At 36.2% G+C, this 14,838-nt stretch overlaps 1 protein-coding gene across 1 annotated transcript; it reads right to left on the bottom strand.

Annotated features, from left to right (window-relative positions):
* Positions 1 to 13,753: 13,753 nt before the first annotated feature.
* Positions 13,754 to 14,359, bottom strand: LOTGIDRAFT_139556 (hypothetical protein; the record flags this gene model as incomplete). Its single annotated transcript, XM_009049502.1, has 1 exon — positions 13,754 to 14,359. A coding segment is annotated over one exon (606 nt), but the record flags the coding sequence as incomplete, so codon positions are not given.
* Between the last annotated feature and the right edge of the window lie 479 nt (positions 14,360 to 14,838).

A 14,838-nucleotide genomic window follows, 5' to 3' on the forward strand; every position in this document is an offset into this window, starting at 1 on the left:
TTAGCCTTATTTGTATGTTTTATCACAGAACACTCTTCGCGACTAGTCCCTACTTGTGACCTAGGCCAGTGATTCTATCAGAGAGTATCTCTTATAAAACCTTATACAGTGTATGTTTGTGTGTGTGTCTTTTCAACTAAAATCATACTAATGACTAACTAATTTTTACATAATTAATAAGCTTATCTATTGCTCTGTTACCTAGACCAGTGCTTTCATTGAGACTCGTCTCAATACACCCTAACACTAAGTTTTAGTCGAATTGCAGGAACCTCAGACGTCTGATTGAAAATTGGAAAAGTGCAAATTGGTGATATCAGTGTCCCCGATACACATAGAAAATTTAGAAAACCTCTTTACAATCCCTTTAAAATATCCCCAACACTTCCCAATTTAAGCGCCGAAGTATTGAAATGTGAAATGGTATCTTTAAACGCAGTTATGAAGTTATGAATGAATCACTATATTAGGTTTATTGATAGGAAATAAAAAAATTAATTGAAATATTTTATGATGGTCATAAACATTGGATTCTTTCATTCACACAATCTTCTCTAAATTGGACTGATCTGTGGCCATATCTTGCAGTCCGAATGAATGCCTGATGCAGTTTGTTCACTTAACGTCCGAAAATCTGAAAGACGGGGTCCTTGTCGGTTTTCCTTGTCGGTTTGTGTAAATCTAAGTTTATCATTAACTGCCCACGAAATGTTGTCTGATGTACAGCTGCGAAAACAACTGAAAGTTGTTGTGGATTGGTACAAATTATCTGCAAGCTGAAAAGTGGAACAGTTGCACACTTATCAGTACCAGATAATACGTAACTTGCATTGCCTATTCAATGGAAATAACCTCTATCAGCAGAAAACATATTTGTCGTCAACTTTGACAATTGACTATTGTCTGCTAGGATATTGAATAGATCATTCAGTAGCTAGATGTATTTTCTGTTAGGCACTAGGGTAGCTCAGTCAGTAGCATGTTGGATTCCCGTTTGCTGGGGCAATGGGATAACTCAGTCAGTAGCAAGTTTGGGTTGTTGTCTGCTTAGAAAGTGAGATAGATCATTCAGCCGCTTGATCGATTTTCGTCTACCAGGGCATTGGGTAGCTCAATAAGTAGCTAGTTGGATTCTCGTCTGCTTGTCAGCTGCGAGATGAATTGTTGTTGTCTGATGAGTCAGATGGATTGTCGTCTCTTAGGACAGTGTTATGGCCGAGTCGGTAATGAGTCAGATTGTCGTCTGTGAGGACAGCAGGACGGCTCAGTCGATAGCGTTCAAATAAATTAAACATCAGAAAAATAAGCTTACCTGGAGTAATCTTTTGCTGGTGGTCGACCTCAACACAGATTCCAGAATCCCCGGCCGAGGCTTTGGAATATTCCACATCATCATGGGGTTCTCTGATCAGTCGTTTTTCCTTGATACGGCGGTAGTGAACCATTATCACATAACCAAGTAGGCCTACGACCACTGCACCTAATATCGCGCAGTACAGAGGGATAATATCAATATCCTTTCCTTCTTTCTTGGATTGCTCGGTCTGTACTGATTGTCCTTCATCCAGTTCAGCTAATTCTTCATTGGAATATCTGTATATTGGTAAGGCTGGAAATATACAATGTGAAATTATAAAAATGGCGTCAAAAGGAAAAGAATAGAATCACAAATACTGCATTTGAGAAAATGGAATGTACTTCCGGTTGAAATATCAAACAGGAAGTGAGCAAATTGTATCACTCAGGCTAATTAATTAAATAATTATTTTGTTTTATTAGCTCTTATTTTTAATATATCCACTTCAGTTAGGGTCTAACGAAGGCCTCTTGAACGTTTGTCAAATTAACCTTTTGGCCTTACTCGATGACGTCTGCTTTAACCAATTAAATGTCTACCCTCTCCAGCGGTGTTTTTCAGGTTAGGTCCAATGTTAATTTGACGAAAGTTCAAGAGGGCTGCCGTTAGACCCTAACTGAAGTGGCTATATTAAGAATAAAAGCTAATTAAAAAACAGAACAAACGTAACATACAACGAGCGCCAGTAACATTTGATTATGACATTTCTTTATAGCGGACGTTAAAAATGCACACGAATATTGCTTTGTGTAATATTTCATGAGCATCATCGCATGTCGCTTTTGGCATGCTCCCATTTATTCGATAACGATCAGGGTGTATAATCATTTAAAAATAATGCCATGTTCCTGGATTTCAATGGGTGCATTCATTAAAATAAGGGATGCGTTTTCATATTTCAAATGTCTTTTCAAATTATGGGAAGAGAATTCAACGAAGAGCGCTGCTTCTTTTAAGAATGACGAAAAACTCAAAAGATATGGATTTAAAAAATGTTTTTGATCTTATCAGGGTGTTTATCGCGATTCATCTCTCTCTTACAAATTTTCATTTTGTATGGAGGTACAGTGCGGCCTATACGCGAAACTTCCACCCGCCGTATCAATGTTAATTTTTCTTTTCTTAATTTAAAAAAAAAAATTCATTTCACTCTGCGAAGTACGAATTTTGGATATGTAAAGATGTACTAGAGATGTACAAAAAATGCATTATTACCTCAAAAATACCTCAAACTAGGAATTTCGATTTATATATATTATGTCTTTTCTGTATATTGCAGAATCCCGCGAAAAGATGAGCCGTCTTTTTAACTTTCAAAAGCGGATAGGCCTAATTTTGGACAAAGATGGCTCATATTTCGTCGGTGAGCTGTGAATATTTTTTCTACTAGCTAAGCTAAAAAAAATCCCATTTCTGAGGAGGGTAAGGTTCGATTGGTTAAACGGGTGGTGTGCCTGTCCCTTCAATATAAACCTTGACTAAAACCTTAAAAGCCTTTGTTTCCTATGTTCAAATGTGCGAATTATGCAAATTTTCCTGAAAATATTAGATAACGTAGATTATAGATCTAATTTGCATAATACTTCTTTGATGTTTTAATTACGTCACACATACCATAATTATATATACACATGAAGGCGACAAATTATGCAAATTAGATTTGTTATTAACAAAGTGCTACGTTAACGGGATTTTTACAGGCAATGTCTAGATAAAATGAAAAAATCTTGCTATAGTGCATGGGTTACCACACTCGCCATGCGTTTAGTTGTCAGCTTTTCTATACATTTTACAAACGTCTGGTTCTGCTTTCAGTTACCCTTTGATACGATTTGTTTAGTAGAAAAGAACAAAAAAACTAAAAAACGTGTTACCAAATCGGGGCACGCATAGTTTCTGATAGCCTTATTCCGATTTCTTGTACAAAGAAAAACAAGATGTAAGTGGATATTGAATCAACAAGCAAATCGACTACATGTTTGAAAACATGGGTCAATTTCCAACAGTAGCATTCGGTGGACTAAGAGGTTTCTTTGAGCCGAGGCCAGAGGTCTGCCAGAGGCCCCCAGAGGCCAATAGATTTAAGTTGGCTTGAGATGAATGTTTGGCATTTGGAGGGTTTTTCAACTCTTAATAAGTCGTATTACACTCGCAGGCTAAGGAGGCGGTATGGGGGGGGGGGGGGTCATGGTCCTATGTATATCCGAGTAAAATATATGAGAACCCACTGAACGGTAGCAAATAACACCAACCGTATCTTTAAATAAGCAATAAGTCTCTGTGTAGGCATCTTGAAACTAATTTCTAGGCAGTTGTTAAAATAGAACAATAGGTCCACCTTGTCTAGATACAAACATCAAAGGAAGTTTTAATTATCCCTGCATATTGTTACTCGCTCTATAAAATATTCTCTATTATGTCTTTTTAAATTGACAAGTTTAAAGGTGCACTCTTGCGTTTTAGACACAAATCTTCGAGACTGCTTCAATCCATTAGGAAACAATGATCGTTTTATATGTCCTATCTACCAGCTTGCATTTAATAATAATTTTACAAGGATAACAATTAAAGATTGTAAAGAGGTTTTCTAAATTTCTTAAGCGTATCGAGTACACTGATAGCATCAATTTGCACCAATCCAATTTTATAATCAGACGTCTGTGGCCCCTGCAATTCTACTCATACCAAGTGTTTGATGACGTCACTAATCGCAAAATAATATGCTTGTATCAAATAAAGCCCTTCACGATAAGTGGCGTCATCAAACACTTAGTTTTAGTGGAATTGGAAATTCAAAGATAACATTCAGGTTCCCTGGGATAACTATATATCTACTAGTTTGTAATTGGTTAAACCTCTTGGCATTGGTATTACATGGATAACGCTATAGGTTCCTTGAATCCTGTCGATCAACTGGAGATACATTGCGCTATAGTCATTGATGTAGGCCTACAAAACTTTATGGCATAGAGCCCCACTACCTACTACTGCGTAATCATTATGAAAGCATTACTGCCCAGTTTCGATGCCTAACGAAAAAATATGTTTAATCACATGAGACCCTTAATGACGTCATCAAACATATATTTTGTGGAATCGCAGGAACCACAGACGTCTGATCGAATGGTATAAATTGATGCTATCAATGTCCACGATACACATATAAAATTTAGAAAATTTACAATGCCTTTAATACTAGAGAATGTATAGTGGGGCCTTTATTACACATCAACAAAACAAGCCGAACAAAAGACGACTTGAAGCAATAATAGTGTTTTATGAGCTCAAATATGAATTTTTAAAATCGGTATTTCAATGGCGTTTAGTTTGCCTCACTTAATTCCTTTGGTAAATTGAATACGAGTCTAGTTCAGTGGGCTACACGATTTGATTATTCAATCAACATAAAACCAAACTTCAAAAGTCGTCAGTGTTTGATTCTCCGGGGCCATTAAAGTTGTCATTACGCCACCGTATTCATTTTTTTATTGTATTATTTCATAGACGATTTTAGTTAGGTTTTTACGATCTTGAACATGCTCTTGTTGAAATAAAAGAGCTGGCTTGCTTTTCTCGTATTAAGTCAGATTTTGGAAAGTTAAACCCCATTTTCATCAGGCCCCTCCGGATATATTACTTGCCCCTCCGAACACTCAAGTCTGGCTGCGGGCCTGATTTTCATGCTGTTTTGTCGTGATGAAGATTGTCCATTTGAAACTCTGTTGAATACATCCTTTAAAGAGACAGATTCGTCAGATTCTTGGGTTGATTTTGGTCTTGAATATATAGTCTTCAGAAGTACTAGCAATGTACGAAAATGGCATAATTCCTTCAAAATAATTCAAACTAGGACTTTCACTTTCTATTTCTATATATTTTTTCTATATATGTGGCAGAAACTCAAGAAAAGACGAGTCGCTATTTTAACTTTCAAACGCAGAAAATTCTAGACACGCATGGATTTGATGATTCAAATTTTTACGGTGAGCATAAAACATTTCATTTTATTAGCCAAAAAAGGTACAGAAAAGTAGAATATAAAACTCCATTTCATTTCAAATTAGACATTTATGCCGCGTTTGCATTAATGGAGGAAATTAAGATAAATGATGAAAATGAAGCAATTGGCAGCTATCGAGAACATTTGAATCAAACCACCATTATTTATATATACATTTATTTGATGATCGGAAACAATACATCCAATACAGTCGTCAACATCAAAGAGAATTTTTTTATTAAAGGAATAATATCAAATGCGATATTGACATTTCATAATTAAAGAGGCAAGCCACTTATTAGATATAACTACATAGTAAATTGCGAAATGGAACTTGTGGCATGTCACGTGAATTCTCTGAAAGGGATGCTGAGTTGACAAATTTTTCATAACACAGAAACATTTTAGCTATGTGGACTCTCTGAAAGTAAAACCCAGTTGACAAACCAAGATAACATAGAAGCATTGTTAATATGTGAACTCTCTGAAAGGGGTGTTTAATGTCTAATGCGGCAAAAATGAGCAAGCAATGGTTACTGTTATAAAAGGGAGCACTGCTTCAGTGTATAATGCGGCAAAAATGAACTAGCAATGGTTTACTGTTATAAGTGGGAATACTACTTTAATGTCTAATGCGATAATAAATGAGCTAGCAATTGGAATTATTCAAATCGACTCGTTTGATGTCGGGAATATAAAAATTGACTTATAAATTACGACTATAATTCATTCTATAGCTATTGCAATATGTATCCATAATACTGAACCGATATAATGTATACAGTCCTTACGTACTGATGATATAAAATGCAGTGGTTCAACCACCATAGTGACTTGTTTAACCCCTAAAAGGGCCTAAATATACCAAAGTAAGTGTCTAAAAGGTTAACACAATTCTAAAATGGTTCACAACTTATGCTGGGGCCCAACAATGGGCAATTTCATGTCTTTATTTTAAATATCATTTCATTGCTACACAGTAACCGTTTATAATAAAACAGCGATGAATTTGAACAGTCTAGAGCAAATTACTGTGACCACTTTACTATGTGACCTATTTGCTTCACCAGTCAACCACGTGAGCAATTTGCCTGTTACCGATTTCTTGTGACACTAATTCCTATTTGGCTTAATCTGAGCCAATGTTCAACTGCTTAGGGACCTAGACGCAGACTGCAGTATACGTGGACACACATTTTTCTCCCATCTGAATTACAAAACCATAATTACAACAGAATAAGTCAGATTAACCTAAACTTGAAACACAAACCGCCATTTTTAATTATATCACGTGATAATTGAACAAGGGAGACCATTCATCATGAAATCAATTATCAAAACGAGATGGCGTTCCTTTAATTAGAAACTTGAATAATTTGATTATTTCATTAGGTATTAATTCAAACACGAGTTTAAAGGATAAGTCCGGGGAAAAAGCCATTAAAATCCACTAATCTGGCTACACAGGATCGTAATTATCGCCCAACTTACACACATGTAATTCTTTGATGTGTCGACACAGTCAGAATTTTATCGGCACGGAATTACTCGTAATGAATTTTACGATCGTAAACCGACAAAGATCAAAGAGAAAGGTTTTTTCGCAATGCAGGTTTTTGAAAATTAATTATTAGTGTGGAAGCATGAATGACTGAGATTAAACAGCGAATTTATCATAACGTCCCTTTGATATTGACAGTTCTATAAGCTTTAAGCCATGTTTAATTATGGCATATTTTGGAAATAAAATCTGCAACTAGGAAGAAAAAAAAGTTGAAATTATCAACCGTTACCAGATCAAAAGGTTGATTTATTTGATATTTTTTAATATTTTGTAATGTTTTTTTTTTATATTTTCGTATCAACAAGACTATTTATTATTTTTATTTTATATACCGTTTTACCCAAGTTGTAAAATCACTGTTTTTATAGTAATTAATAATTATTGATGTGTGTAGTCTTTATGTGTGAAGCATTTAGTCGAGGTAAATGTTAAATATAAACTGCTTCAACCATGTGTAAAAGTGTACCTCGATAGCATCACAATTGGTCTTGTCTAAGATTGGGGTGGGGCGTTAGGTTAAGTGTTGATCATATCTCTCTGTCTTGAAAAATTCACCTGATTGTACACTGCATGAAAATTATTACCTCAAAGGTAGGACGTCGAATTTCATTTCATTTCTACAAAATTTGAGTACAAATATTGACATAAAAGCCTGACATGACCAGACTATGTTGCTTCTGCATATTAAATTCGGTAAACATCGGCATATTCCGGTATTTTTTTACCTTCTTATTATTTTAGTAAACTTATACCCTTGAATCTCGGTAATTCTCGAAAAACTTCGTCTCTACTTGCAGACGGCAATAAAAGCGCGAAATGACTTTAGCAGAACTTGTGAGGAAATACAGCCAAAAAGTTCAAAGACTGCAGATCTGTGTGGGGCTTTATTAGGGTTACATAATGAAGACTGAAATGGAATGGAGTTTTACGTCCCATATTTCTGAACTGTATTTGACTAATGACGACAACAGGGTCAGAAAGTATACAGTGAGGGTATTTTTTCGAAGACCGGAGCTGTCTAGTCCACTCTTCCGATTATTACCTCCCTGGTTCACCCTAACAGAGCCTCAATGTTTTGTACATTAAGTAGTTTAGTGTGTGTTTTGTACATTACGATGGTAAGGAGAGTATTTGATATTTTAATTGACTGGAACCCTTTATTTTATTGCTAACTATATCCCACATATCTTACTTTTTCTTAAGCTTTTTCCTACAGACACGTGGAAGGACTGGTAGGGGAAGAGGAGGGTTTCGACGTTCGGTGGCTTAAAACCGAAATCTTTATTGCTAGCTATATCCCACATACCTGATTTTTCTTAGACTTTTCCCAAAAGACACGAGGAAAAATGGGAAGGGGGGATTTTTTCTTGTCATCGAGAAACACGAAAAAACGCGGAGAGTTTGGTATCTTCACACTGTCAAGTTCATACGAGCTGCATCTAAAATCTTGACTGCAATAGCCACCTTTCTTATATCACCGAAGTTTGTAAATGCACCAATTTGATTGGATCGTACGCTAGCAAATACAACCAATCATATAGCCTTTGACAGAAAGACTGTAAATAATTTGGCTACATGTGTAGTCGGAGACTGACTGTATTCGCTAGCGTACAATCCAATCAAATCGCTGCCAATCCACGAAAGGATGGTGTATGGGTGTGTATTTGGGGATTTCAACAGGAACAATAATCCTTCATTTTATTTCTTACTATCTCCTTTACTTCAAACTTTTTCCTGGGTAGTACTAAGAGAAAAATGGACAAAACCATGGCGAATTTTTTTTCAATCATTATTTCGATTCATGGTTTTTTTTCTTCTCATTCCACAATTTTAATCAATAACTCTTCAATCGAAACGAACAGAAAAGTTGCAATAAAATGGCTGAACCCCAGGCTACATTCTTTACATTATTAAAGGGATTGTGCAGAGGTTTTTTAAAATTATGTGTAACGGTGACACTGATGACATCAATTTACATTCCAATTTTCAGTCAGACGTCTGTGTTTCCTGCAATTCCACAAAAGAGCGTTTGATGATGCCACTAATCGCAAGATATACTTTATCAGTATTATCACATAAGGCCCTGATGTAATCGAATATTTAGTTTTTAGTGCAATTGCAGGAACCAATCCCTTTAAGTATATCCTGGAAGGTCGACGTCGCTTCTACGTCATAAAAAGTCCCATCAGAACGTCTCAATATTATTTTAATATGAAACAAAAAGATAAAAGAAAATTATTTATCAACTATTGACTGGTAAATTAGCGCTGATTCTTTTGATAGAAAAATAAAAACATATCTTGATTTCTAGTCACTTTGAGATTTCAAGCGTAATGATTTCTACATCACAGCAACCATGAGTCGTAAAAAAATAATGAAGAAATAGACTTAAAGATAAAAGACAAAGTAAAACATTCTTTTTTTTCTTTTTTGTGTACAAGTTTGTCTAACATCTCCAAATTATCTTCAAATAAGATTTATTCAAATTCGTCTACAGAGGACTCACTGGACCGAATAACTGTTAAATTTCGTAATATCCCTCCATCAAGAGAAATTAGTGCCGATGAGATAATCACGGCGTAATAAAATAAAATTAGAAGCGGCAAAATTAATGGCAATTATTTGATTTGTGGTCTTTGATAGCGGATATGGATTGGACATTTCATAGATAAACCTTTCTGCGATTACCATATTATTCTACTTTATACGCAACTTTCTCTTTGAAGCTGTAGTCTAGCTTTGAATACAGGCAAGAACTCTTTTTTCTAAAAGGCGAAAAAGGAGAATTAAATGGCGTTTGATGGGTGAATTTGATTGGCGCTGAGTGGCTTATGATTACCACTAATTCTATCCAGTTATTTTCTGCTGTTTTGGGGTTTTATTGCCTCTCATAATTCCTGGCTTTCTTACAAAAACCCAAAGAGAATCGTTTAAGTAATTTCCAAATCGAATCATTTCGTTTTTCCTGAGATAAAACAAGTTTTTTCTTCTGGATCGATCAGGCGAAGGAATTTATGTTTTAATTCATATTTTTCCGAAGTGCTCTTATAGAATGTTGATTGGTCAATAAAATGAAATAGGGTTTTACTCCCTAATTTTCTGAACCTGTTTGAGCTAATGAAAAATTGAAGACAGACACTGATAGCATCAAATTATATCATTCCAATTTTCAAGCAGACGTCTGTGATTCCTGCAATTCCACTAAAACTTAGTGTTTATTGACGTCACTAATCGCGAGGGGCCTTAAATAATAAATGATAAAAGTATATGTTGTGATAAGTGACGTTTTAGTGGAATTACAGGAACCATAGGACGTCTGACTGAAAATTGGTGCTATCAGTGTCCCCGATACACATAAAAAATTTAGAAAAACCTCTTTACAATCCCTTAAACCCAAATTCCGTATTAGCAAATACATTTTTAAAAAAATATCTATTTAGTTTTTGCATTAATATGCAGAGAAGGAATCAATCAACGCCAAGATAATATAGGCCTCTTGGATTTGAAAAACCCCTTTACAATCCCTTTAAATTGAAATATTCAACTCAACAACATGTAGTGAGTCACAGATCATCAAACCAAACTATTTTCTTTTTCATCGAAGTTTCTTTCCACTCGAGTGAAGATCAAATGCACATTATCTGACGCGGCTTGCAGCCAAATATCCTTTGAGTTTAAATGACGCTTTTTTACTTACTAAAAAGATCTTATCTAAACTTTGTACTTGCACGTCAACGCAGAAGGAGTTAAAGATATGAATCGCGACTTTTCTAATTTTCTTAAATTAAATTTATAGGCCAGGATTAGCGCCACCCAGTCAACGTGGGAGTTAAAATATGATGGGCTTATGCGAAAAGGGTTAAAGCTGTCCAAATGTTTCTGGCTGTTTGTGTCGGACGACGATCTATTCCCCCACCCCCTACCCTTTCTACCAGTAAAAACATGATTAAGAACAGTCACCAGTTGAAATTTGAAATGGTGCAAGTCACCTATATGCGTAAACTCTCACATCGCATCATGGTATCTAGCCATCTTCAACAATGTGCCAAAGGTCTCATGGAAAGCTGAATTCTTTCAAAGGGCGGGCACAAATTTCACTCGACAGGTTAATCAAGACGTGCATCACCACACTACCGATTAGATTGATCAGAGATGCAGAAAATTAATGAAAAGACATATAGAAATAGCAAGTGAAATTCCTAATTTGAGGTATTTTTAAACGATATATGCCAACTTCGTGCATTTTTAGTATTTCTGAAGACTATTAACATATATATTATTCAAATCCCGGAAATGGCTAATCATGGCCTTTAAACGTTATCGGAATGTGAATATGCAGGATGTCTTCTAAACAACCAAAATGTTGTGAAAGTTTTAAAAGTTTTATATCGTGATAGGAATCTTATTAATGTATGTCGACTAATAAAGCCACCGTGTTTTTTCCTTTCAAATTTTAAAATTTCAATCTGAGCCAATTATTAACGTACACCCAATACGTTTATAAAATATGGAAGGTATCTTTTACAAAAAAACAAACTTTTAAAAGACTGGCTCTATAACAGAGTGTCATCCTAGAATAACCAATAACAAAGAACCAGCTTGTAAAAAGTAGTTGTTATCCATGAAAAAGAAATTACCATTTGACCATTGACAGCAGGTAGGGAGGATCCTTGAGTACCTAAGAGGGCATATCCTTCTCAAGTGGTCTGGATCACTGACCAGCTGGTAAATAAGATCCTTAAAAGCTGAAGTAATTGCTAAGAGGTCTGATCAAGGGCCAAATGGTATACAGAATCATTGAAAACCGAAATTTGTAAAACTCTTGTAAAATCATTGACAAGTGGTTTGAGCAAGGGTCAGTTTGTAGAAAAGATCTTTGGGAACCTAAGTCGTTGACCTTTTTTAAACCATTGCCAAGGGGTTTGACAAAGCTGAAAGAAAGGATCTGTAAGAACCTAAGTTGTTATCCTTGTACAACTATTGCCAAGAGGAGTAACAAAAAATCTTTGAGAACCTAAGTTGTTTTCCTTATCAAGAACGCTTGACTACTTCTCCAGCACTGCATGCGGAGAGATGGGAGTCTACACATTTTTGTTTATGTTATCAGTTTGTTATTTTGTAATCATTACCCACCGTTTAACTCGGGGCTTTCAACTACAAATTATAAAGTCCTATCTCGTTCTCATATCTCTTTGCCAAGAGTCGCTTGGATGGTTTTTATAGCTTGACTGTTGACGTTTAGCGTTTTCTTTCATTAGACTTTCAAACGGTGGAGATTTTATGTTCAGTTTTTAGTCATTCTACAAATTATATTTCTGAATGAAAACCAGTTACGTTTGGGTTATGACACATAAGGCTAGCAATCTAAGATGGCCGCTATGCATCAGTTTTCAAATTCAACTGTGCACTATCGATTTTCTTTCTTTAATTTGCCACCTTGTTTCAAAAAGCTACAGAACTGAAATTTTTACGAAATGGAATGGAAGGCCTCCCTCTATGGTGTATTTGGGTAGGGGTGCGAATCATATATTGAAACATCAAAAGTTAAGAAATTATGTGGGGGTCCTTCACGACTTCGTTCGGAATTTGTTTCCGTTATTTTCGGAATGCTTCAAGTTGCTATTTAGCTGGTTATGTCTTCCCGTTTTCGTTTATTGTATAGTAGGTAGATTAGCAGTGGCGGCTCATGTCCTTATGTGGTTTGGGCCCATCCCTCTGGAAATATTAATTTTAACATATGCTCGATCCTGCAGTCTGAGACCCTCTGTAAGTCAATTTAATGCCTGTAAATGGAAGATTTAAAGATTTTCAGTCTGTAGTTAATGCTAATTCACTCATTTATATATTGCTGGTAGCTTAGTTTGATTATAATTCTATACTTTGGCAATTTTCTTTGTGTATTATTTCTTTATGTGGAACGGGGCCCCCTTAAAGGCCCGGGGAATTGGTTCAGCCAGTCCCCATGGTAGTTGAGCCATTGTAGCTGGGTACATTAGTTCTAAATGACTGTCCAACTCGTATCATCAAAAAACGTGGTGTTTCGGATAAACAATCCTCAATATATCAGCTTGTTTTGGAAATAAAGGTGAAATCTTCAGAAATTAGACTTTAGGCGTTAAACTTTAAACAAAGTAAGCAAAGTACCATGGTATCCCATATACGGGTTCTCGCATGGTGAATGGGGTATGGTTTGGACACGATTTCACGGTACTAACTTTGAACTGACTGTGAAAAAAAATATATCTTCTCTTTATACAATGGTGAAACAAACCGAGGTAAAAAAAAACAGAAAATGAATGTTAAACTGATTAGAGCTATAAAATTTTCGTTTCGTATTTTACCATCTGTTGTTTTAGTGTAAATATAAACAGAGAAATAGCAGTAACAATCTGAAATATCATCAACCTTATTAATAGGCTATACGACGTACAGGGTAGGCCTTTTGGGTTTCCATGCACCAGGTAACGGGTCGGGATAGGGGATGGGGTGCAGTGGTGGGGGACAAAAAGGGAAGGGGGGGGGGGGACTGCTGAAGCTGGAATTCAAGCTGGAATTCAAACTGAAGCCTCTCATGGAGTTACTGAAAAGGTTCTCTCTCGAAGATTTCGAAAGACTGTATTGATTTGGTGCATTATTACGGTGGGGGTACAAATGGGAAAGCAAACCATTTTTCTAGTGGCGCCAACATTGTGGGGTGGTTGGTTATGGTTGTTGATTATTGAGTGCTTTGTCGAAATCAAAAATATTAAGATGTCAATTCGACACACGAGTCCTTGAGTAATATGCGCCAATTTATTTTTGGTTCGAGTGGGGTTTTGGGTGCCTTCTTCAATTAGAGACAATTTAGAAGCCCCTTTTGGCTCATACATGGGAATTTGAGGGAGTGGTGGGTGGGGGTGGCGTTGAGACAGCCATATTTTGGGGTCGCCGAAAGATATGAGCAAGTTGTGAGTGGATGGGGTGAAGTAAGTGAAAAATTATACTTACAGATACAGATAGTGTCTTCTGTTGACGAACAAGCTTGTAACATCTGAGCTCCCGGAGCACATACCGAACACACCAAACATTGACTTGTTGCACTTAATTCTTTAGAGAAGGTTCCGTTCGTACACTGATTACAGGCCGTGTTCCGAGTCCTAGTACACGACACTGAAGCACCCCAACCTGCTGGACACAGATCACAAAGTTTACACTCACCGTCCTCGGCTAAAAAGAAGTCTTTATCACAAACGCATGCTGTGTCTGCAGTAGAGTTGCACTCGCTCGACACTTGAGAGTTCTTCGGACACTCGGAGCACTGGGAACATACTTGAGTATGACTCGTGTTACTCGAGAAGGTCTTGCCATCTACACAAGGTTCACAATTAGTATCATTTCCGGAATGACAATGGGAGGTAACTCCTGAGCCTATTGGACACTGGCTACAACATTGACCTTCGACCTCTACTGTTTGACCTTCACATTGGCCCGTTACCAGGGTAACTGTATTCTGAAAAATATGGTAGAGATTTAGAATTATAAGAATTAGCTGGACAATATTTCAATATATTTTAAAAGTTCGGTAACACATCAACACTGATACATTTATTGTTGTATTAAAGGGATTGTAAAGAGGTTTTCTAAAAAAAAATGTGTCGGGGACACTGGTGCCATCAATTTTCACCATTTCAATTTTCAGCCAGACGTCTAAGGTTCCTGCAATTCCAATAAAACTTAGTGTTTGGTGACGTCACTAATCGCAAAAAATTGTGCCAGGGACCTGATGGCATCAAAGATGGGTTTCCTTATTTTTTAGTGTCAAATTAAGCAAACTATTAGATTATTTGATGTTTCTAATGAATTATCATGTATTCTTAATCATATCATTATGCTCTTATTGCATATAATTAAGAGTTTTAACCAATCATGAATGTCCAT

The sequence above is a fragment of the Lottia gigantea genome, assembly GCF_000327385.1.
Source record: "Lottia gigantea unplaced genomic scaffold LOTGIsca_137, whole genome shotgun sequence".
Lineage (NCBI taxonomy): Eukaryota > Metazoa > Mollusca > Gastropoda > Lottiidae > Lottia > Lottia gigantea.